Raw genomic sequence first — 20,656 nt, forward strand, 5'->3', positions numbered from 1 at the left:
AAAGCGGGAGATGTGGGGCGATGCAGGTCATATCCAGTGGCAGGCACACTGACACAGCATCCTGTTCGGCACTAGCGCGTAGCATTTGATGGAAATTATTGGCCCTGTTTGAAATCAGCCCAGCACGGTGCCTGAGACGAAGGCTTACCGTGCATGCTCTAGCCGGTCCCTGAATGGACCGCACCAATCACCGCGGGCTGCTGCACTAGGAGTTCCCTGCCTGATCCTGCACAATACCACCGACCTCCGTTGCTTCTGATTTGCCAAAGTGCAGGTGGCGTCGGTGCGGCGCCTGCATGGGGCTTCTCATTGGCCCCGCTCTCTGTTCTACTCAATCGGATTGGTGAACCAAGGTGACTGAAGTGACAGACTCGTAGTCAACACAGAGAGGACATACTCTATACTCCGGGACTTGACGGACTGACAGCTTGGGGGCGAGGATGTGCCACCAGATGTCACACTGCGCTCTTCAGGACGTAAGCCTAATGGCTGATCTCACGCGGATCGTCGACATAAACCTCGACACAAAGGGCGAATAGACAAGCGAGTTTTCGCGAAAGGGGCCAGAGGCGTTGCTTACTGGCCGACGTCGACAAATAGCATTTATCTTGTATAGGGGACGACCGGGGCTGCGTACAAGGCCCTCAATAATTCGTAAGGCGATGCTGCCGGTGCCTACGCGTAAATATCATTTATTGCTGTGTTCTGCGCACGTTATGGACCACAGGGCCGGCAACGCCATTGACCACTGTGCCTGCATGGCGACTGCCGCATTCGGGCTAAGTAGCATAGTCTACCCTGTACAGGCTTAGAAGCGGCTGCGAGCCCCCTGCTAGTCTCCTACTAGTGCCATCCTAGCTACCGCCGGGCGTTTCACTTTGGTTGGCTTCTTCCTGGCTCTCCTTGCGCCTTGCTCCGAAACGGCTAAACCAAAACGTCCCCTCCCCTAAGTTCTAACTAACCCCGTCAGGCCATCCAACTGAGGCCAGCTCGCTCCCTCTTGTCTCGCCCAACTGCTTTTTGTCTCCTTTGCTTCTGCCGCCAGTCGCTGCATCTGCATCTGCCTCTTGCCTTTCGTATCTCCCTACCCTTTCCACTCCTTGTTTCCTCTTCCTTTCTTCTCTTTCCTTTCGATTTCGACCTTGAAGGTGGATCACCCCCCCCTGAGAATAGAGCAATTCTCATTCCTGACTGCTGGATTCGTCACTCCGCTTCGCTTCTTCGTGCAGTACCCCAATCTGTCTACGAGCGTCCTGCATGTTTCTTATCATCAGGCCATTTCTGAATTTCGCCATTGCAATATCTTCATCGTGTTCCCTATCGGATCTTGGGCACGAGATCTTGGCATATCGTCGCCAGTAGTGCTTTCCCTTGGATCGAACTGTTCATTTACGTTGAGAACCCAACTATTCCATTAGCTGATAATGCATTGTTACAGCTGTCGAGTCTCTCATTGAACTATTACCGGCATACGTACACTTCATCGACCTCGCTCTTTTCTCATCCACTTTAGCTTCGACTAAAACGAATTGTTAAATCATGCAATAAGAGACTCGTAGCTCCGACACAAACACTCGTCCTCACTCCATAATCGATAATACCTACCCCTTCTCTCAGGAATATCCGTGGCCAGCTTCCACCATGTCGAGTCCGCAGCCACCCTCGCCCCTTAGCGGGCATTGTTCCGTCGTCTACGATAACTCTTTATATGTCTATACACCCTCGGCACTTATGATGCTACCTTTGGAACAGAATGCAAACTGGACGAAGCTGGATATGGGCCAATCGGTAACTGGCGCTGCATGTGTTAAGGGAAGTGTCGATGGAAATCCAGACCACCAAGGCTTATTCGTCGTGGGTGGAAGCTCCGACAACTCGACATATAATGGCCTCCAAAGATACTCATTCGTTGATAAGAAGTGGGAAACTATTACTCTTCCAACAACCCAAATTCAAAACCGTGTCAACCATAGCGCTTCATACCTATCTGGAAGCATTTCGATTCTAGTCTATGCAGGCTCGCAGGACAGCAATTACGATGCTTCTACATCTACATTTGAAATCACTATGGCTGGAGGTGCCATTGGGATTGAATCACGTTCAGCAGATGGCACACCACCTGCAATTCGCCCAAGCCTATTTACCTGGGACAACGAAACCACACTCTATGTGGGCGGAATGGATACAAACACAGACGTCTTTGTCTATCATGCCGGCAGTGGCTGGGCCACATCTGGGATTTCCCTGGCCGCGGGAATCTCTAGTCATGATGGGGTGGCTTTGCAATCCAATAGTGACGGTAGCAAATTCTTGGAAATATTCAATATGAGCGCGTCCCCAAACAGCGTCTCATACGTTGCGTTGACATCTTCAGGCGGTGCGGCCGCATCACCTGGCGAACCTGTGGTGTTTACGGGGAGCTCATCATCAAAAAATAACAAACGAGCCTGGGGCAACCTGCCGGCCTATAACAGTACTTTTGCGCCTTCAACTTCTCGGACAGGTTTCTCAATAGCTCAGTCCGACAATGGCTTGGTGGTTATTTCTGGAGGAAGTGATAGTGATCCCGTTACTGTTTTCAACCAGACCGAGAACAGCTGGGTTGATAACAAAGTTCTATTCGGTAGTCGGATGAATGCCGGCCTCCAACAACCATTAGGCACCAGTAGCACCACGACATCAACTGCACCCACAGCAACATCAACAACCACCTCATCATCAACAACAACAACAGCGACGGCATCAGCGTCTACCACGGCGGCAGCGTCGAGTGGTAGCCATAGTAATATCGGTCTTATTGTCGGCGTGACCCTAGGTGCTTTGGCCGGCCTAGTCATTATATTGATCATCCTGCTCATGATTTTGCGCCGACTCCACCGAAAGAAGCAACCGACGAACAAAGGGCGCTACGGTTCTGATGACAAAGACCGGCTGAGCTTCCAAGACCAAGGCATTGAGCCTTTAACACAATCTGCAGTTCCCATGGCTCGAAGCAACGCTCCATCGGCCGTGGATTCTATCTACATGGTTTCTGGGAAGTTCGCTAGTGACTACCCATCGGCAACACCCATGGTAACAAACAACGAGAAGAAAGTTTACAGTCGACCGTTAGTACCGCAGAATCAAAACGACAATTTCTCTAGCCAATCAGATGGGACACAAGACCCTACAAGGCGCTTTTTAGATCCTGAAAAGGCCCGAGGGGATCGAAGTACCAATGAGGGCTGGAGCAAGTATTTCCAAGATACTACAACCACCGATATTGGTATGGGCTCTCCTCGCAACACAATGGACTCTGAGCTTTCTCAAGAGAGTAGATCAGACTATGGAGGTGGCATGTGGCCACATGTTCCTGAAAAAGCTGCAGTAACCCTTGGTGGCTTGGAGGAACACCGTCCTCTCGGCAAGGTATCATCTGCGAGTCCCATCTCAGAGCGTCTGCCTGTCATTGGACGTGGCCAGGTGCATTACGGACAATCAGCCAAGATTTCTAGTGCGGACTCTGCCAGCTCGGTCTCGGATGATGATGAACATGAACACCGGGACGCGTTCTCGTCTGGAATTCCAGCGAGTGTCAATGATACATTATACTGGTCACACCCTACAGCTCGCCCGACGAGCAGCAACTATACTGAAAGCTTGTATCAAACAAGCACACGCAATGGGCTAGCAGCGCACGACGAACCTCTACCGACTGATGCTCAGTCCCAAGCACGAGGATCTAGTGCTATCTTCCATCAAGACTATTTCAATGGTCCTAACCGCAACAATATTAACTCAGATATGAGTTGGTTGAACATACACGCGGACCGATAGTTCTTATCCTCTAACCAACTAACCAACGATCATGACGGCATGAAATCACTGGTGATCCAACAAAAGTTCCGCCTTCTATGCTTTCCAATAGACTATCCTACACACAACACTCGTTTGTGCACGACTCGTTGATGGCCGTAGCTTGTACCAGCTACAAGCACAGTAAATCATTATCCACTGTACTATTTTACTTTCTTTCCAGATCATTGCATCGGCATGCATCATTCCTGCTGGCAAGCGTGTTTTCTTAATCACTACGCGTTGAGCGCTCTCCAATACGCTCCTTTCTGTATACCCATTGCGACGCTCTCCTTGACTATTTTGTCAAGAAGTACATGCAATTCTGTGTATTGCATTTTCTGCCAATTTTTTTTTTTTTTTGATATATGTAAGAAAACTGGGAGAACTTATCTGATTGCATCTGTGAGCTCTGAGCTTGGCAATCAGCTGCTTGTTTGTTTGACTTGGATGTAAATAGTGTTACTACTACGTACTACGATTCATTGCGGGCTAATAGGATTGACTGATATCATATCATATTTATCTCATTCACTTGCATATAGATTTAATACTAGCACAGGTATGATTACTTTCAAAAAGTTATTTCATTATCATGTAGTATCAAAGTTAGTTCCTCAACAATCCACTTAAATGTCTCGTAACCTTCCTAGCGAACCGCACCTAACCTTCATGCTTGAAGGTCTAATAAAGGTGTTATCGCAAAGAACATCTTGTCAATATTTCATGATTCGAAATATCCGGTTAATCACTTCTAATCATTTCCGTCCACTCGGCTCGGTACATAACCCCCGTGCGAGGAGACTCTGTCCAAGTTGCCTATTTACTCAGCTATGGTAGATTTGCCAGCCGCTTTGCTCTTAGCAAGAGCAGCGGACAACCCAAACTGAGAACCAACGCCATTGATGCGATGAGTGGAGTTAAGATTCTTGACCACTACAAACTGGAAACAAGTGGCACTGCCCTGGCGAGATGCAATGACGGACCAGGCAAGGAACAACTCCCAGATCTAGAAAAAGAATTATACCTTTTAGCTATCGGAGTTTGAAATTTAACCATTAAGTGTCTTACCCTGTACCATCTCTGACCATATTTGGCCTTGACTTCGTCGGCGTTGCCAACCCAGTTTCGGTACCATCTCCAGATAGTAGCGGAGTAATGAACGCCGACAGTATCGATGCTATTATAATGTATCAGTCGTTGCAGAAATTGTGTACGGGGGGCCGACACTCACCTCTTAACCTCAAATCCGGCGCTCTCAAGTGACCGCACGTAATTCCAGAGCGGCGTAGACGCATCAGCACCACGGAAAATGTACTTGTTCAAAAACAATCCCCAAATAAAATCTTCATACTGCCATGCCTGTCTCAAACCAGATAGCTGCACATACATAGCCCCATCATCCTCGAGCATATCGTAGCACTGGCGAAAGAATGTGGTGAGCTTCTTAACACCAACATGTTCACCCATTTCCAGCTGCGAAATCTTGTTGTATTTCTGCTTAGGAGCATCGCGATAATCCATACACAAAATCCGGCTTTGGCTCTCCGGAATACCGGCCTTTCGAAGAATATCATTACCCCATGCAGCGCCGTTCTCAGCGATAGTAATCCCAGTGACTTTAGCGCCGTAGTTGACGCTGGCAAATTTGGTTAGCGTGCCCCAGCCACTTCCGATGTCGAGGAGGGTTTCACCCTCTTTTAGCTCCAGCTTTTCGCACACGATGGCCATTTTGTTGTCCTGCAATTCTTCCAGAGTCTCTTCTCGTGTTGGGTCGGAGATAATACCACTTGTGTAGATCATCCGCGGGCCTAGGAACCAGGCGTAGTGATCATTTCCAGAGTCGTAATTGGGGCGAATCTGCTCCATATCCTGTTCTTTCGTGTGAAAGAGAACATCGGGACCAAATGTGAAGATGATATACTTGAAAAGATCCCACGTAAAGCTGAAATTAGACCAGTCATGTCGGTACTCCAGGACATCGAGAGTGTCGCCCTTGAAATCAGCTTCGCCGTTGATGTACATTTCGGAAAATGTCTGAATAGGCACTTTGCTCCTTCCACTCCATTTTTCGCGATCAGCCTGTCGCTTGAATGCGATGTAGGATTCAACCGGCCGACCAGGCAGTTTGACCTTGTCAACGATTGGGGGACTTGATGAAGACTTGTACGTCCAGTAGGCAATCAGAATTGGGAAGAGAGAGAGCAAACCGAAGAAAATCGTGGTTTTGATTCCACCGCCAACAAGGCGTGCTAGGACCACTGGAACGCCTACGAGCAGGCCGCCCAATACGAGATTGGAGAAGCTCTCGCTCCCAGCGCCCTCAGCAGGGAGAGGTGCATTGTGGATGGCGGGAGACTGGTAAGTGAGGTTAGCGGAATTCGAAAAAAGTTCCAGGCATTATTGTCGTCGTGTTTACATTTGTTGTGGGAACTCCACAATCCTCGGTTGGAAATGCGGATGGTTGAGCCTTGGGGGTTTTGATGAATTTCACATCCTGTTCCAGATGCGCCGACTTGGACGCCATGGTTGAGTGTCTGAATCGATGCTACGCGGAGTGATTTCAACGTTCAATGGGTCAACGTGTTGTCTCGGGTAGTGTAGGGTTTATGAACTTCATATCATGGCTGGGAGATTTAATCTGCCCGTGTAGATCCACAGGGGTAGTGCGCCCTATTTCCGAGCTTCTCATTGGTCTGAATCGTGGCCGCCTGAACAAATAATTTTAATGCTGCCGTTAACATCTATTAGTTGAGTTATGTCGACCGTAAAACCACTACTCCAAAAAGGGGTCCCCTCATTTGTGAGAGTAATTAACTTGGTACTTAATTGGCTGACAAGTTATTACCCTGCGGGCGACTTATCACAATTTTGATCATTTATAAATATTCTACATCTGGAAACCGTAGCCTCAGCAATTGAAACTACAAATAAGCTGGATAAAAAATCTATTGATTCTCATTCTTCATGGAAAATACATTCTACAAATTGTTTCCTTTTATCTTTTCATGGTGTGATTTGGGGCTAAAAATCAATGCTTCTGAAGAGAAATTAATAAATATTAATCGCGATGAAAGAGAACCCAGTCTGGAGCTCGCCTTCGACGTCCATAGCATCATTAACTAGTTCTGAGCAAACTTCGATCTAGCTCGTAGCTTTTTACCGAACACGGACATAGCAATCGTTCCAAGAATACCCATCACAGTCAAGTCCCCAAGCACAGTTACCCCTCTAAGGGTACCCAGATTAACGAAGAGAGGTCTTGCAAACAAAATAGTGCCACAAGCAACACCCGATCTCCATATGCTGTTCCCTGCGAAGAGAGAAGCTGTATACTGCGGGTATGAGAGTGGGATATACATGAACAAAGCTTGAAAGATCACAAATTGTCCCATTACGAAGATAGCCACTCCAATAAGTGGTACCACCCAGTGAATGTTCGAATTCGAGGTCTAGGTAAATATGAATAGCCCGATGGGTAAAAGGAACGAACCGATGATAGTAGGAAAAAGTCGATGTTCCTGCTCTCTAAGGCCATTCTTAATATTGTCAGGTACCATATAGAAATGTAGGTAGGCGAGGTAGGAGCCGAGTGCAATTACCGCACCGACAAGACAAGCTAGGAAGGCGAGACCGGTCTGTCCAAGGTTGAAGCCATAAAAACTGGGAAGACTAAAGGAAAGACCTCAAAGAAGACGTAGAATACGCCATAGAAGTAGCTTGTGTAGACATTGACAAAAAAGATTGACGGGTCTTTCATCATGATTTCTATTGGTTTGACCAACGTGGTCAAGAGGATATCGAAAGCCTTCATATGGTGCTGATTAATTTCACTTTGAGACTGAAGCCTCAGATGTGGGCGATTCAGTACAGTTACCTTGTTGATAAGATTTCAACCTGTCATTTGGCCTCCGAGGTGCGGGGGGGCTATCTAGGGAGATAAGGAGTCTTCAACTTCATACGAAGCGGATTTGCACCTTGTACTCAGGTCTACAAAGATGACCCCTTTTACCCTGATAGTCATCGCCTTCCTCGGTTAATGGTAGAGAATAATGATTCTCCAAGTCACTACGCCGACGACAATCACCAATGGTGTGTTGAGGACCGTATATTTTTGAGATAACCTTAAGAATATGGAAGGGAATTAGACGGTGACATCTCATTCTATCATTCTCTGTCGACATTGTAGATCAGCACATGATGTGCGAAAGGCACCTATTGGTCGAAATCCAGGGGCGAAGCGTGGTTCTGAAGTTTGGGCTAGTCAATTCAGAAAAGGCGCTCCCTATAATAAGGAGGCCATTTCGCGCAATCCGTGGAGTCCGATAGATAGGCTCCGTGGAATCCGAGTGCAGAGTAGTGTCTCCCGTCAACATGCGCAGCCGACGTGCTCTCCTCAACAAAATATTGGACGGGGAGGTCTCTGGCATAAGAGCTAATAAGGAAAATGAGAGCAGGCGAAGCCATCCACACAATTTCCCACATCGGCCATCTCCAGCCTTTGGCCTGCGCAGCGAAGCCTCCGGTCAATGACCCAAAGGCAGGGCCAGCAAATGCAGAGAAACCCCACCCAGAAAACCCGAAGGGAATGTAAATTACACTAAGCATGTCTCCTACTGTTGCTCCTCCATTCGCTAAAGCAGGACTGCCGAAGAATCCAAGCAAAAACCGGATGACCAAAGCTATCGACAACCACTTCAGGGAATGATAGAATCCAGAAAATGATGAAAGTCAGGTAGTAAATAGGATTCCGACCAATCACAGGTATCTCGCATAAAGGGGGAAAAAGAAGATCTCCGATCCCATATGCGAGGACGTACAAGGATAGGCCGAGAGACGAAGCAACAGGGCTGACTCCAAAGTGTTCCTGAATCCCCCCTTCGGCAGTGTTGTAGATCGGGCCCACCCAGTAGACAGTCCATGTATAAAAGCAAAGCAAGAAGGCGACGAGGCATTTCTTAGATCCAGACCAGTTCTGTGGATTATCTAGATCATCTGTCGCATACCAGTCGACAAGAACAATTCCATCAGATGTCTTCTGAGGCTTGATCGGAATAGACTTCGTACGCTGCAAGCAAAGATCTCATTCGATCTACAATCGCTCGTCACTCCAAGGTGCGGTACGGGTTCTGTTCATAGTTCTAATTCTTCCTAAACTCTCTACGTCATCGCTCTTAGTCTGAGAAGATCTAGAATTATCATTATTCCCCCCTCGACTGAAGTAGAAAATACCCCACCTGAGGATTGAGATTGGTCTTTCTCGTTCGGTTCCTCGTTTTCTTTGAGTTGTTCACAAATCTCAAATCAATCAATGATTGGTCCTAGTTCGTCTGTTGACAAATTATTATTTCTTCAGTTTATTACGGATTATTAGCCAAGTTACATAGTCCTAACGATTTGCATCGTTCTAGAACTTTTTCGATAAGCAATCTATGCTAGTTGACTAGTGATGTGCAACTATGCCAGACGACGCTCATTTCCAATAGGAATGACGGAAGATGCGGGAGGTTCACGAAAATTAATTAGCGCGACTGGACCTAGAGCGGGCTAACAAACAAAAAAAAGAGCAATCCGTTGCAGGATTAATTTCTTTATTCAGGGCAGTAGTAGTAGTCGGCTTCTGCCTAGCTACGATGAATCCGGCAATGATAGGTGTGAGAGACTCTACGAATGCTGGTGCCGCAGCTGCAGAGAATAGTCCTGAGTAAACACAAACATCTTCGTCTGATTCAATTATTGCCGCATAACGGAGTACGAGCATTGACTATATTTCGTTCTTTGCTATGCGGTTAGTAGCGCTCTTGCGTTGGATGGGATGGGATGATACACATGAATCTTTGGCCACCTCAGAAACATATTGACTTGACTATTTTTAAACACATAGAGTTATTTCTACAGTTCAAGTCAGAGGATATAGGAACAAGCTCGAGCTTTTATAAATAGGTTGTTTTCACAAGAAGGGCCTGGATTCGTTGATGTCAATGATTCACCCAAGTGGATTACTTCCTATTTCTTCTACATTCTCTGCAAATTCCCCTCAGTAATACTTCCGCTCGCATTCTGAAGGTGCTTGGCGTTCTATCTGATAGTAACAACTCCTGCCTCTGACACGCAGGAGGAAGATGGAGAGCAGGTGGCGGGAATCTTTCTGGAATGGATTGATGGATTCCGCCTCGTAAACTCGAACCCAAGTACTACCAGTGATATCTCTGCGAGTAAAGAGCCGAATCACGCTAAATGGCGGGAACAGGTGGTTCAAATCGGGAGAGAACTGCACCGTCATGGAGTTTCTGCTCTTTGACTTGATATCAACCCATTTGATATCATCATTGACCGGAACGATGATCATGCATGGTTGACGGTTTTTATTGAAACTGAAGTATCAGAAGACTACATTGCCTCAGATTCAGATTAAGCAGAACAGAAGCAGATACAGCTTCTTTTGATCGGTGGTTAATTGAAGCAGCGGATACTTCCGCTCCAGATCCATATGAGACCAGGAAAGCGGCAGTTTCACGATGGTATGATATCTTAAGCAGAGTCTCTTGAAAGTCAAAAAATAGCATCTGTATTATATCTACATGCTTTTGGATACTAGGGATGACTTTTCTAAAGATTTTGCTATGTTTAATAAAAGGGCTCTGTTTCTGTGACTCACGCCTCTGCTAGCCTGATTATGTTTTTAACTGGTCTCTTTTTGAAAGCTGTGCAGAGAAATACGGAATTCGCATTGTACAAGGAGAAAATATGTGCGAGGGTCTTTCTTCTTTAATTTCTTTTTCGCTTTCATACAAGTATCTCAGTCTGACATCATGTCTGTGGAAATCAATCCCGCCTTCCCGCTTTAGGAAACATCTAAGTTTTACCCCTTTTGGAATAACCCCGTACAGGTTTCTCTGTTCTCTATGGTAATTAGGGCACTTGGAGGCTAACAATTTCTAGTTATATGAATTAATGTAGCTGGCCTTGCCGAAATGATCCCTATGCTAATGGTAATGGCCAATATTATACGGGGGAGAGAGTATTTGACGATTGTCAGTTATCAACCTTGCTTGTTTGCTCGATACTTGCCTACCATCATTATTACGTAGTATTGATTTTACGGCCGCTATAATTCTTTTTTTACACCTCAGTAAAACGCTTCACATGGTATGAAGTACTTAAGCTCCAACCAGTCTGACTGATAGATAGAGGAGAAGCTTTATGTTTGCAGAAGATATTCGATCTTCCAAACCAAACATTCTCGTCACTGGCTGTAGTGGCGATGGCATTGCATTTGTGCTCGCAGGTGTCCTTCATTGATGCGGATTTCATATCTTTGATAAAGCTCGAACCCTACAAGATGTCGAAACTGTGCGGGTTTTTGATACAATGTTATGGAAACTCGATATGACCAATCCAATATAAATAAAGATATCGGATAAGACGGGGAATTACCGTAAAAGGGACGATAAAGCAGGCAACACAGTTGCATAAGACAGACAAACCGAACTAATTCTAAAGTTATACAAATTGATAACTAACCTTAAAGCCTGCTAGATCCAACAGATAGTTACTATACTCGTAGCCATGCACATATGACGTTTCACCAAAATGCAAACTAACATCAAGGCTATGTAGACTCTACACTATTTAGAAACTGATTTAGTGAGTCCAAAGTATTTAAAGTACACTGCTATGGGTAATTAAAGATATGCCTCTCAACAAATATATGTCGGAAGTAAAAGTTCTCGGCGAAATGGCCGAGTACCTACCATCACACTGAACAGAAACGTCAACTATTTCTGATATTTCGATACGAAACTGAACTTCATGTACATTGTATACTCTCTTCCTATTCACAAGTCAGAGCAAGATCGATGAGAATTTGCACTCTACCCAATAATGCTATTTAGCCATAGCAAAACCTTGGAAAACTAAGTTATAGCCCTCTCTAGTAGATAGTGTTCTTCTGCGCGTGACAGCCAAAGGATTCGTTAGTGGACGACGCGCGGGTTATCGCTATTTCAGGGGAGTTGACTTGATTGGGAAGTCCGCATATCCGTACAGGGGCCATCTCAATAATTTAATGGGTGCGTCAATACAAGTAGGACAGTATCAAGTTGCATTGCATTAACTATTCAAAGTTCGATGGGGACAAGCAAGTCTCGATAGTATTGACAACCAATGGTTCAGAGTGAAACATTAACAATCCCACAAACCTAATATCCAACCCTCTAGTACCAACATTCATACTGTGAAACTGTTAAGTCTGGTGATGTTGTCAGTAACTACCTCGTCGTATCCGGGCTGACCTTCACATAGTATTCAAAAATAGTCAAAAATAGGCTACAAGTAGTTTACATACAACTAGAACAGTGCCCCTAGTATGTGCGACCATACCAGATATGTTATTACTTCCCTGCAGATCTTCGGCCACCAGCCCAACAGCCAACAGCCAACAATCCAACATCATTAACAGATACCAATTTAAATGCGCTTCACCGGGCTTCCCCCTAATTGTCCAGCGGGCTAGATCCCATTTTCGACTGCTGCTTGCATTACCAAGCGAAGGGCTGGAACAAGAAGATTACACACGATGATGATACATGCACGAGAATAATTAACTTAGACCTGAATATCGCTATGAGTAAGCTGGATAATAATAGACGTAGGCGAAAATATCGGCTCCCCAATGACTTTGAACCTACTTAGGTATCAAGTCCTATTAATAATAGCTGACCAAGCCGCAAATGATAATGCTGGAAATTATTTACATAAATAATCATGAATAAGTTCAAGCATGGAAGCCTAATAAACTATTGAATGGGGGCCGTTATCGATCAGCAAAAGTTTTTCCGAAATAGAGTCATATCAAGGGACAATCGCAGAGGTGAGTACCCGCACCACGTGGAAGTTCCAAAAGCCGCGAAAGTTCGGTGTTTGTTACATACTGAATCTTACACCGTAATGTGCTTGTGTAAAATTACAGTATCTACGTACAGTTTTTTTCTCAGAACATTGTGTACGTCAGACGATGCTAGTTGACATTCAATATATGAGTAAATTAGTAGTCCTTCAAAAATGTTACTTCTATCCCCCTTGAAATAATACCATGATATTATCAGTCTCCAACTGGCAGACGAATGATTGAGGCGGCGTAAGATCCGAGGAAAATCCGAGCAAAATAGGAAAGTCAATGACTCGCTCAAGGTTGGCGCTAATTGTAACGAGCCACCCATGATTCCACGATCTATTAAACTTTGACCCACGAGTCGGGAACTCTGCGACAAGTGCTCAGTCAGGTAAGCCTTACTCCAGTCTCAGCCTTCCGGTCCCTGACTTTGGAGGGTGCGTGAAATAATGTGTCTGCCTAGGTTTGTGTCAGATTGAATATTAAATGCGACCCTGAGACTTTGGCTGCCATCCCCGTAATAATAATGATAATCAGAATCGGGGTGAAGAGTGATGCCCGGGTGAGAAGTTATCCGGCCGAGACGATGAAACAAGATCGTCAGTCCACGTCTTAAATCCTACAGCCACGCTTATTACTCTTAGCTGAAGCCTGACAGACGACGGGCTCGCAGTATGTCGCTACATATGTCTTCCATACCGTCACATGATTGATCCTTCGTCCATCACAGGCACTATGGTGTGGAGGCCCTGGAGCGGGTTTATCAGATGAGTATGCAGCGAGCTTGATTGGGAAATCGCCGATCAATTAGGGCCATAATTTTTGCCTTTTTTGGAAGAAGAAGAATTTGACAAGCGTCGAACTATTCAGACGATGGAAAAATAGGAGTGGTAGCAGATAGACTCAGGCCTTCAACCCCACAAAGAGGAGCCGAAGGATCCAACACGGCCGGTTTGGGCTGCTAGCACGCTGCTGCACGTTTCCTTAGAAGTTAGATCATCGTACACCTAGTCAGGATTGGCTTGAGTTTTTCAGGAAGGAAGGCGGAATTATTAATAAGTCATTATTAATGATTAGTATTCACAATGTCAGGGTTTCGAGCGGATGTAATCCGCGGAGTTGGTCCGACTAAGTGTGTAATACGTACTAATACCAGGGTTAGACCCTGAAAGGAATGCAACTTGGAAAAAGCGCATGTCTTGGGACCCTGGACCCTGATAGACAGGCTGTGTACGGTCAGATTGGAGCATCCTAGTAATCTGCAAGACGAATGCATACTGTCACACGGTCCGGCATCTAGTCGGGTTTTGGAGAGCAAGTGCCGAACGGACGTAAGCGGGCGACCAGATCAACTCGATTGATGAAGAGCGACGAACGGAAAGTTAATGAAGTAGTGCCATCGTTCAAACAAGACGTTCACACAGTTGTTACTTTCGCAAAGCTGGGTCGGAATGAGCTCTGTGGATGAAAAGCGCCGACAGGGAGGCAGACCAGATCGGGGACGTCGGCAGGGTAAGATACCGTGTAATTATTGTTATTTCCAAGTCGATTGGCGAATCACAAGGTTTACCGCAGCATCCGTTCAATCCGGTTCGTATTGAATACGAAGCCGCAGGGTCCCCTCAGCGGCGATCGGCATTACGCTCTGTAAACACTAGGATTGTCCATGCGGGCCTGTGATGGACCAGATATTGGCACTGCCAAGCTGCTAAATCTTCACCAGCAACTGCCGCTCTAGTTTGCATCGTCACGAGTAATTCTGCATGTCAATTGATTGTTCTTCTCCAAAGGGGGCCGTCTCGTTGTTACCGCTGGTGGACGTCATTGACTCAGTCTCTGTGATTTGAGCATAAGCCTTCAAAGCTTAAGCGAGGCTTGACGCCGTACAGCGTACAGCGCACTGTCATTCGTAGTCAGCTGACCTCCGGATCAGGCAACATTGGCCGTGAAACGTGGCGCAGTTGACAAGACATGTACAGTGCAGGCTGTTGCGAGGCTGTTAGTACTTAGTGGTTGTTCTCGGCAGATCATCGTCAGTGGTACCATTGTGACGGATCGATGTCGGCTGCGGGGATGCACAAAATGCCGATGCCATGGCAGATTCTCCTTTCCAGCGATGCCGATGGTCAGTGCAGGACAGCGATGCACGCGCAAGGAGTTTGTTCTGTGATGGATAGAAAGGACAGGGCCACCTGTGAAAGGAGAGAGAGAGGAGGCCGGACAGATGCCGAGCGCGAGGGTCGAGGAAAGAGCGCCAAGTTGTGCAGGGGCTGGCCCCTTCCGCATGGATGCGTGATGCGTCCACGGCCACGGCCACGGCCACGGCCAACACCAACACCAACACAGATTTGTCATGGTTCTGCAATGGCTATTAACTTACTACGAATATTATTAATGTGTTATCCACACTCTTTCCTAAATTCTAAATTCTTCCTTCGTATGGTTTCCGCAATAACCAGCAAACCTCCACCCACATTGTTCTCGAACTTCCAGCTGCGGGCTATTGCCACCTTGTTGGCTGCCGGAGTAAGCCCGAGCCGAGGTGGCACACATGTACCCTGTATCCGCACACTGCACAGTAATGATATCAATGCTAACGCGCTGGCGACGATGGGCAGACAGGGCGGTCCCTGCAGGATGGCGCGCCGTTTATTTTAACCCAGGCCGCGCTAGGGCCGAAATCCTGCGGCCACCGGTCCTCAGCCACGGAAGTTCGTAGCAACACTTCCGCGTACAGAATTGCAGTAGGTGTGACACATCTCCAACAGTTGTTTGTTTCAGGAATGACGAGCCACGCCCAACCAGCGTTGGCTGTTGAGCAACAGGGACCCGGCCGCGTGGCCCGGAGAGAAGGAGAAATCGCACTGTCCATGACTCCATAATGTTTCCCTGTGGAGACACCATGCTGTCTATGGTTGCCGCATCTCCCGCGTAATCTATGTACATACGTACCGATACTCTGGCTGATTCTGCTACGTGCGATCCGCCCAGTCTCCACTGCAGTGGCCGGTGTCTGGCGGCCTGTCGATTCTTCAATGCCGTGCGCCTTGCTTTGGAGTAGATGTATTCAGTTGCAAGGCTTCGGTGTCGAGCCGGTGATCTACCTCATCGAAATCGCAATTCTGGTAGCGTATTTGCGTGGACGAGCCAAGAAAAATCGTATAAAGCCGCGAGTCAGCGGGAGCCCGAACCGAGTCTCTCTGACAAGGAGACCTCGCATGTACGCCATTGTACGGTCCTGCGATCTGCTGGTAGCCGGCCTTGATGCATCCCAGTGCGGGCTTTGACTGGCGGTGATTGGCCTGCCCGTACCACCGAGCGGCCTGACCCTGCGCCAACGCACCTTCGTAAATTCTGGCTCTAATGGCATGGTGGAGCCGTAAATACCAAACCGTAATCGTTCCGTTTTCCGTCCGTATCGACCGCGCTCCGCGTACTCCGTACCATTAGCGGATATAATACTCTGCACTCCGTAGTTATCATTTATCAACTATATATTCACACGTATTGTCAAATTTGGTACGGGCACTTCCAACGTCCTGGATCCTCTGGCTCCGTAGGGCTTGACTCGCGGCTCCACCCATGCCAGCGACTGATACCAGAAGTTGACCCTGCTCCATTATTGCCCATATCTGGACGCCTCCGTGATTCGTGATTCGTGATTCGTGTTTTCAGGTGAAACCGTTAACTTGGGTCTTTATCGTCACCGCTGTTGTCAGCTTTATGGTATTTCCATCGCTGGTGCCCTGTGGATCGTCCCAAGAAACCTAAACCTACTGCAGAAGCCTGTCCCCGATCCTCCCAGGGCGTTGGAAGGGACTGACTGATGACAGTGGAGGTGCCTAAGGATCCCTTTTTGCCAGCCCTAGCGTCGAGTGAGGCTTTGATAAACCCTGGTCGCCATCCCCTCGTTCCTGCTCGTTCCTACTCCTTCCTGCTGCTTCCGCGCCACGCTCCTCGCTATACTGTCAATGTGCACTGCACTGCCACTTCGCTCTTGACAGCAGCAGCCGCGAATACTCGAATATTGGAATTGTGATTCCATTCGGAGACTATTTCTCTTCCATCCTCTCCACCACCTGCCTTTCCCGTCCGTTGCACCGTTGACGGACTTTTTGAGCACTCATATTTGACAACCCCGCCTCATGAGTGGTGGTTCGCCATTGAAAATGCGATCGATTCTGAATAACGACGACAATCCTGCCTTCGCGGTGCGACGAACTACAGAGTCGTTATCTAAACCAAACTACGAGAATCGCTATGGCAAACCCGATTATCCCGTAGCCGAGTCTGGCTGGCCATCGCATGTCCAGCAGCCGACGACTTCGTTACTCACACCCGAGGTTCGGGAGCTCCCTACAGAGACGAGGAAGGCTCCTCCACAGCTGTATCCCGCCTACTCGCAAGCAGATGCTTTGCCACATCTACAATCCCGTCCGTCTTCATTACAAGGCAATAATGGCCCACGGATCAGCACGACAGCCTCCTCTTCTCCTAGCAGCTACTATGCCACATCATCCGAGATGGCGAGGATGTCAAAGAAAAACAAATACCCCTGCCCTTATGCCGCAACACACTCTTGTACTGCTACCTTTACAACCTCGGGTCATGCCGCACGCCACGGGAAAAAACATACAGGAGAGAAAAGCGTACACTGTCCGATCTGTAACAAGGCCTTTACACGGAAGGACAACATGAAACAGCATCGTCGAACCCACAAAAACAATGACCCGGAGCAATTGTCACCCCGAACCCAATTGCAGAATAGCCTCGATCAAAGTCGCCGGGAGAATAGTCAGCCTGACTCTGATGGTGATGATGTTTCGAGTGGATCATCCCCTAGAGAGTAAAAATTACTGCAACTCTCGTCCATCATTTGATGGATTCTCTGTTACTTTGATATTTACATTTATGATTTCTCTCGGCAAAAAAGGACCCAATGGACCCTGAATTTGAGATACCCGGCGATGCCGCGGGAAGATATGATATATCATCTTTCGCTCTTTTGTCTATTCAAACCTTTCCCCCTTGTTCTACCACACAATAAGCGACTGCATTTTGGCGTTTTGATTTATACATAGGATTGGTCGTCTGAGTTCTGCACATATTGCATATTATATATAATTAGCTTTTAGGGGCAAATAAAGACCCCGAATTCATTCACTCGCATGTCTGAACATCGAAGTGTTGAATATGTTATACTACCGTTATACCCTCATATATATTCCCATTATCCATCAATGATGTACCGAATGGCCAGCTGGTACTAACTAGAAATTTACTGTCAAGACTCCGCTCGTCGGATCAAGTCTATCAAAGCCTCTGCCGCCCGCACAGCAAAACTTGAGTCGTTGATTGCATGTTCGTCACGATACACGTCAATACCGCTCCCCTCTAGCCGGCTTTCTAGCGTGTCAAACAAAGCGGCGTCTGACGTTGGATTGTAGAACGGCTGCGACGGGGTCGAAATCATACTGACTCCGCCGGTAGGTAAAAGTACCTGCACCAAGTCAGGTCGCACAGCATGATCGCGCAGCTTTATAGCGATGAACTCTGCGATTTCCCTACATTCATCCGGACTTGTGCGCATCAAAGTCACCGCCGGATTGTGCTCATATAGCAAGCGATTTTGTCCGGCATGTCCGAACTTATCGGGAACAGTGTCTCTGGGGCCAAAATTCACCATGTCACAGGCCCCCACACTGAGGATTTGTGGGATCCCAGCTTGGGCTGCTGCTGTTAATCGATCAGGCCCTGCAGAAAGGATCCCTCCAATTAGCTCGTCCGCGATCTCCGTGGTTGTCATGTCAAGAACAGCATCAAGCTGCTTCTCTCTAATCAGTCGCTCCATTGCTTTTCCGCCGGAGCCTGTGGCATGGAAGACATAGATTTCATAGCCATAGTGCTTCTCGAGATGAGATCGGATGGCATCCACGCACGGTGTGGTGACGCCGAACATGGTGATTGCGATCCGTTTCTGTGGCTTGTCCGAGACAGCTGTTCCCTGGTCTAGCTTGCTCTGATGGTAGACTGTGGCTGCCCCAAGGATGGCCCCCGCCGCGTTAGTCAAGATTTGATTCAAGATGAAGTTGGTGCCGGCAATATCAACGACGCTATACATCAACGTAATGTCCGTTTCTTCCACGAGATGTTTGACGTCTCCACTCGCCATCGTCGACACCATTAATTTCGGGATGCCCACGGGCAGCGCATCCCGCATTACGGCCGTGACGAGCGATGTGCCACTTGATCCGGCCGCAGAGACGATGCCCTGGACTTGGCCTGCCTGAAAGAGCTCTGCGACCAAGGAAGTGGCGTATTCAATCGTGTGCTTGATGTACTCGGCTCGAGGAAGCCGAGTCAAATTTTCTGCATCTTTACTGGATGCACGAGCGGCAAGCTCGGTGTTCGAGATATCGATTAGGTCATGCTGAACTGGGTGACATCCTACGTCGACCAAGAGTACATCTGCCGTACCTGGTTTGAGGATCTGCTCGCGTAGGAAGAGAGTCTCGTCGAGTTTAGTGTCGCACGTTCCAAGCAGTATGATCAGAGGCTTCGCCATTTTTGCAGTCTGGATTTCAGATTGATCCAGACGGTCGACCCAGGCCGTATCGTCGAGGCAATATTATGCGATGGACACTGATGATAAGTAGAATATACTCAAAATACTATATTCATTTAAAATACTTGAACCTCGACAATATCATCAGAAGTCTGCGTGTCGATTGTTTGTTGTTACAACATCAATTGATATGGGGAGCAGCCGAGACCTATGATATCACCCCACGGTGGTTTGACCCCACCTGCGGTGTCACCTCTCAATTTGCACGGAACAACGTTAAGCGCTCAAGATTCCATCAACTTTGTGTAAAAAGCGAATACAAGACAATGCCTCGTCCGACGTCCCGCTCCGAAATTCTCAATCGACTTCGCAAAGTCATATCCGATGGCGGAATCATTGTCGGTGCTGGAGCTGGTACGTATCAATATCACTGCATTAGGCTTTAGGTATCAATAGATCTTATAATAAACTCCATTAGGGATTGGTCTTTCCGCCAAGTTTGTCGAGCAAGGCGGAAGCGACTTGATTATTATCTACAATTCGGGCAGATTCCGCATGGCCGGTCGAGGCTCTCTGGCTGGGCTGATGCCGTATAGTGATGCGAATGCGGTAGTTGTTGATATGGTACGGCGGGTAGTCTACATCTACACAGTACCGGCACACTGATATACAGATATAGGCTCGAGAAATCCTACCAATCGTCCAGAACACCCCGGTACTAGCTGGTGTCTGCGGAACCGACCCATTCCGGAGCATGCCCGAATTCCTACGCCAACTGAAAGATATTGGGTTCTCAGGCATTCAAAACTTCCCTACCGTCGGCCTCATCGATGGCAAGTTCCGACAGAACCTGGAAGAAACAGGAATGGGGTATGACAAGGAGGTGGAGATGATTCGCCTGGCACGCGAGATGGATATCCTGACGACGCCATATGTCTTCAACACCGACGAGGCAGAGCGTATGGTGCGTGCTGGGGCGGATGTGCTCGTTGCGCATGTTGGGCTCACGACGTCGGGGACGATTGGGGCAGCGACGGCGCTGACGCTCGATGACAGTGTCACGATCGTGCAGGAGATTCGCGATGCGGCGGTCGCGATCAACCCGCACATCATCGTCCTTTGCCATGGTGGTCCTATTGCAGAGCCCCAAGATGCTGAATACGTGCTCAGCCGGACGACCGGGGTACATGGCTTTTTTGGCGCGAGTAGCATGGAGCGCCTGCCGGTGGAAGTGGCTATTCGAGAGAATGCGCGGGCCTTTAAGAATTTGAAGATTGAGCGGCAAGCTTAGTACATATGTATAGGTGATACATTAATTAGCTTGGAAGCATCCGCATATAGAATCATCGCAGAGCTCCTCTTCC

At 47.6% G+C, this 20,656-nt stretch overlaps 7 protein-coding genes across 7 annotated transcripts; 3 read left to right on the forward strand and 4 right to left on the reverse strand.

Annotated features, from left to right (window-relative positions):
* Positions 1 to 1,641: 1,641 nt before the first annotated feature.
* Positions 1,642 to 3,816, forward strand: BGW36DRAFT_302606 (uncharacterized protein; the record flags this gene model as incomplete). Its single annotated transcript, XM_046211802.1, has 1 exon — positions 1,642 to 3,816. The coding sequence occupies one exon, from the start codon at positions 1,642 to 1,644 to the stop codon at positions 3,814 to 3,816; it is 2,175 nt and encodes a 724-aa protein (XP_046069067.1).
* A 538-nt stretch (positions 3,817 to 4,354) lies between these two features.
* On the reverse strand, positions 4,355 to 6,631 carry BGW36DRAFT_325990 (S-adenosyl-L-methionine-dependent methyltransferase). Its single transcript, XM_046212729.1, has 4 exons — positions 6,254 to 6,631; positions 5,069 to 6,192; positions 4,906 to 5,014; positions 4,355 to 4,843 (listed from the first exon to the last, which is right to left on the reverse strand). The coding sequence occupies exons 1-4, from the start codon at positions 6,359 to 6,361 to the stop codon at positions 4,658 to 4,660; spliced, it is 1,527 nt and encodes a 508-aa protein (XP_046069068.1). The 5' UTR covers positions 6,362 to 6,631; the 3' UTR covers positions 4,355 to 4,657.
* Positions 6,632 to 6,956: 325 nt separating this feature from the next.
* On the reverse strand, positions 6,957 to 9,552 carry BGW36DRAFT_399906 (major facilitator superfamily domain-containing protein; the record flags this gene model as incomplete). The annotated part of the gene is made up of 8 exons (XM_046218575.1): positions 6,957 to 7,243; positions 7,328 to 7,472; positions 7,499 to 7,682; positions 8,209 to 8,255; positions 8,308 to 8,468; positions 8,512 to 8,916; positions 8,944 to 9,050; positions 9,503 to 9,552. The coding sequence occupies 8 exons, from the start codon at positions 9,550 to 9,552 to the stop codon at positions 6,957 to 6,959; spliced, it is 1,386 nt and encodes a 461-aa protein (XP_046069069.1).
* Positions 9,553 to 14,531: 4,979 nt separating this feature from the next.
* Positions 14,532 to 15,126, reverse strand: BGW36DRAFT_36223 (uncharacterized protein). The gene has a single exon (XM_046214352.1). The coding sequence runs from the start codon at positions 15,080 to 15,082 to the stop codon at positions 14,657 to 14,659; it is 426 nt and encodes a 141-aa protein (XP_046069070.1). The 5' UTR covers positions 15,083 to 15,126; the 3' UTR covers positions 14,532 to 14,656.
* Positions 15,127 to 16,609: 1,483 nt separating this feature from the next.
* BGW36DRAFT_36295 (uncharacterized protein) lies at positions 16,610 to 17,794 on the forward strand. The gene has a single exon (XM_046214424.1). It carries the CDS (start codon positions 16,873 to 16,875, stop codon positions 17,575 to 17,577), a length of 705 nt encoding a protein of 234 aa, XP_046069071.1. The 5' UTR covers positions 16,610 to 16,872; the 3' UTR covers positions 17,578 to 17,794.
* Positions 17,795 to 18,011: 217 nt separating this feature from the next.
* On the reverse strand, positions 18,012 to 19,292 carry BGW36DRAFT_362723 (UPF0261 domain protein; the record flags this gene model as incomplete). Its single annotated transcript, XM_046214394.1, has 1 exon — positions 18,012 to 19,292. The coding sequence occupies one exon, from the start codon at positions 19,290 to 19,292 to the stop codon at positions 18,012 to 18,014; it is 1,281 nt and encodes a 426-aa protein (XP_046069072.1).
* Positions 19,293 to 19,618: 326 nt separating this feature from the next.
* BGW36DRAFT_430936 (TIM-barrel enzyme family protein) lies at positions 19,619 to 20,583 on the forward strand (the record flags this gene model as incomplete). The annotated part of the gene is made up of 3 exons (XM_046220905.1): positions 19,619 to 19,706; positions 19,771 to 19,916; positions 19,972 to 20,583. 3 exons carry the CDS (start codon positions 19,619 to 19,621, stop codon positions 20,581 to 20,583), a joined length of 846 nt encoding a protein of 281 aa, XP_046069073.1.
* Between the last annotated feature and the right edge of the window lie 73 nt (positions 20,584 to 20,656).

The sequence above is a fragment of the Talaromyces proteolyticus genome (assembly GCF_021365285.1).
Source record: "Talaromyces proteolyticus strain PMI_201 chromosome Unknown BGW36scaffold_10, whole genome shotgun sequence".
Classification (NCBI taxonomy): domain Eukaryota; kingdom Fungi; phylum Ascomycota; class Eurotiomycetes; order Eurotiales; family Trichocomaceae; genus Talaromyces; species Talaromyces proteolyticus.

Coding starts and splice junctions, on each gene's coding strand:
- BGW36DRAFT_36223 (XM_046214352.1), bottom strand. CDS start 15,082: ATGACAAATCTGTGTTGGTGTTGGTGTTGGCCGTGGCCGTGGCCGTGG.
- BGW36DRAFT_325990 (XM_046212729.1), bottom strand. CDS start 6,361: ATGGCGTCCAAGTCGGCGCATCTGGAACAGGATGTGAAATTCATCAAA. Junction 6,193..6,253: donor GTGGAGTTCCCACAACAAAT/GTAAACACGACG, acceptor CTCACTTACCAG/TCTCCCGCCATCCACAATGC. Junction 5,015..5,068: donor GCCGGATTTGAGGTTAAGAG/GTGAGTGTCGGC, acceptor ACATTATAATAG/CATCGATACTGTCGGCGTTC.
- BGW36DRAFT_36295 (XM_046214424.1), top strand. CDS start 16,873: ATGAGTGGTGGTTCGCCATTGAAAATGCGATCGATTCTGAATAACGAC.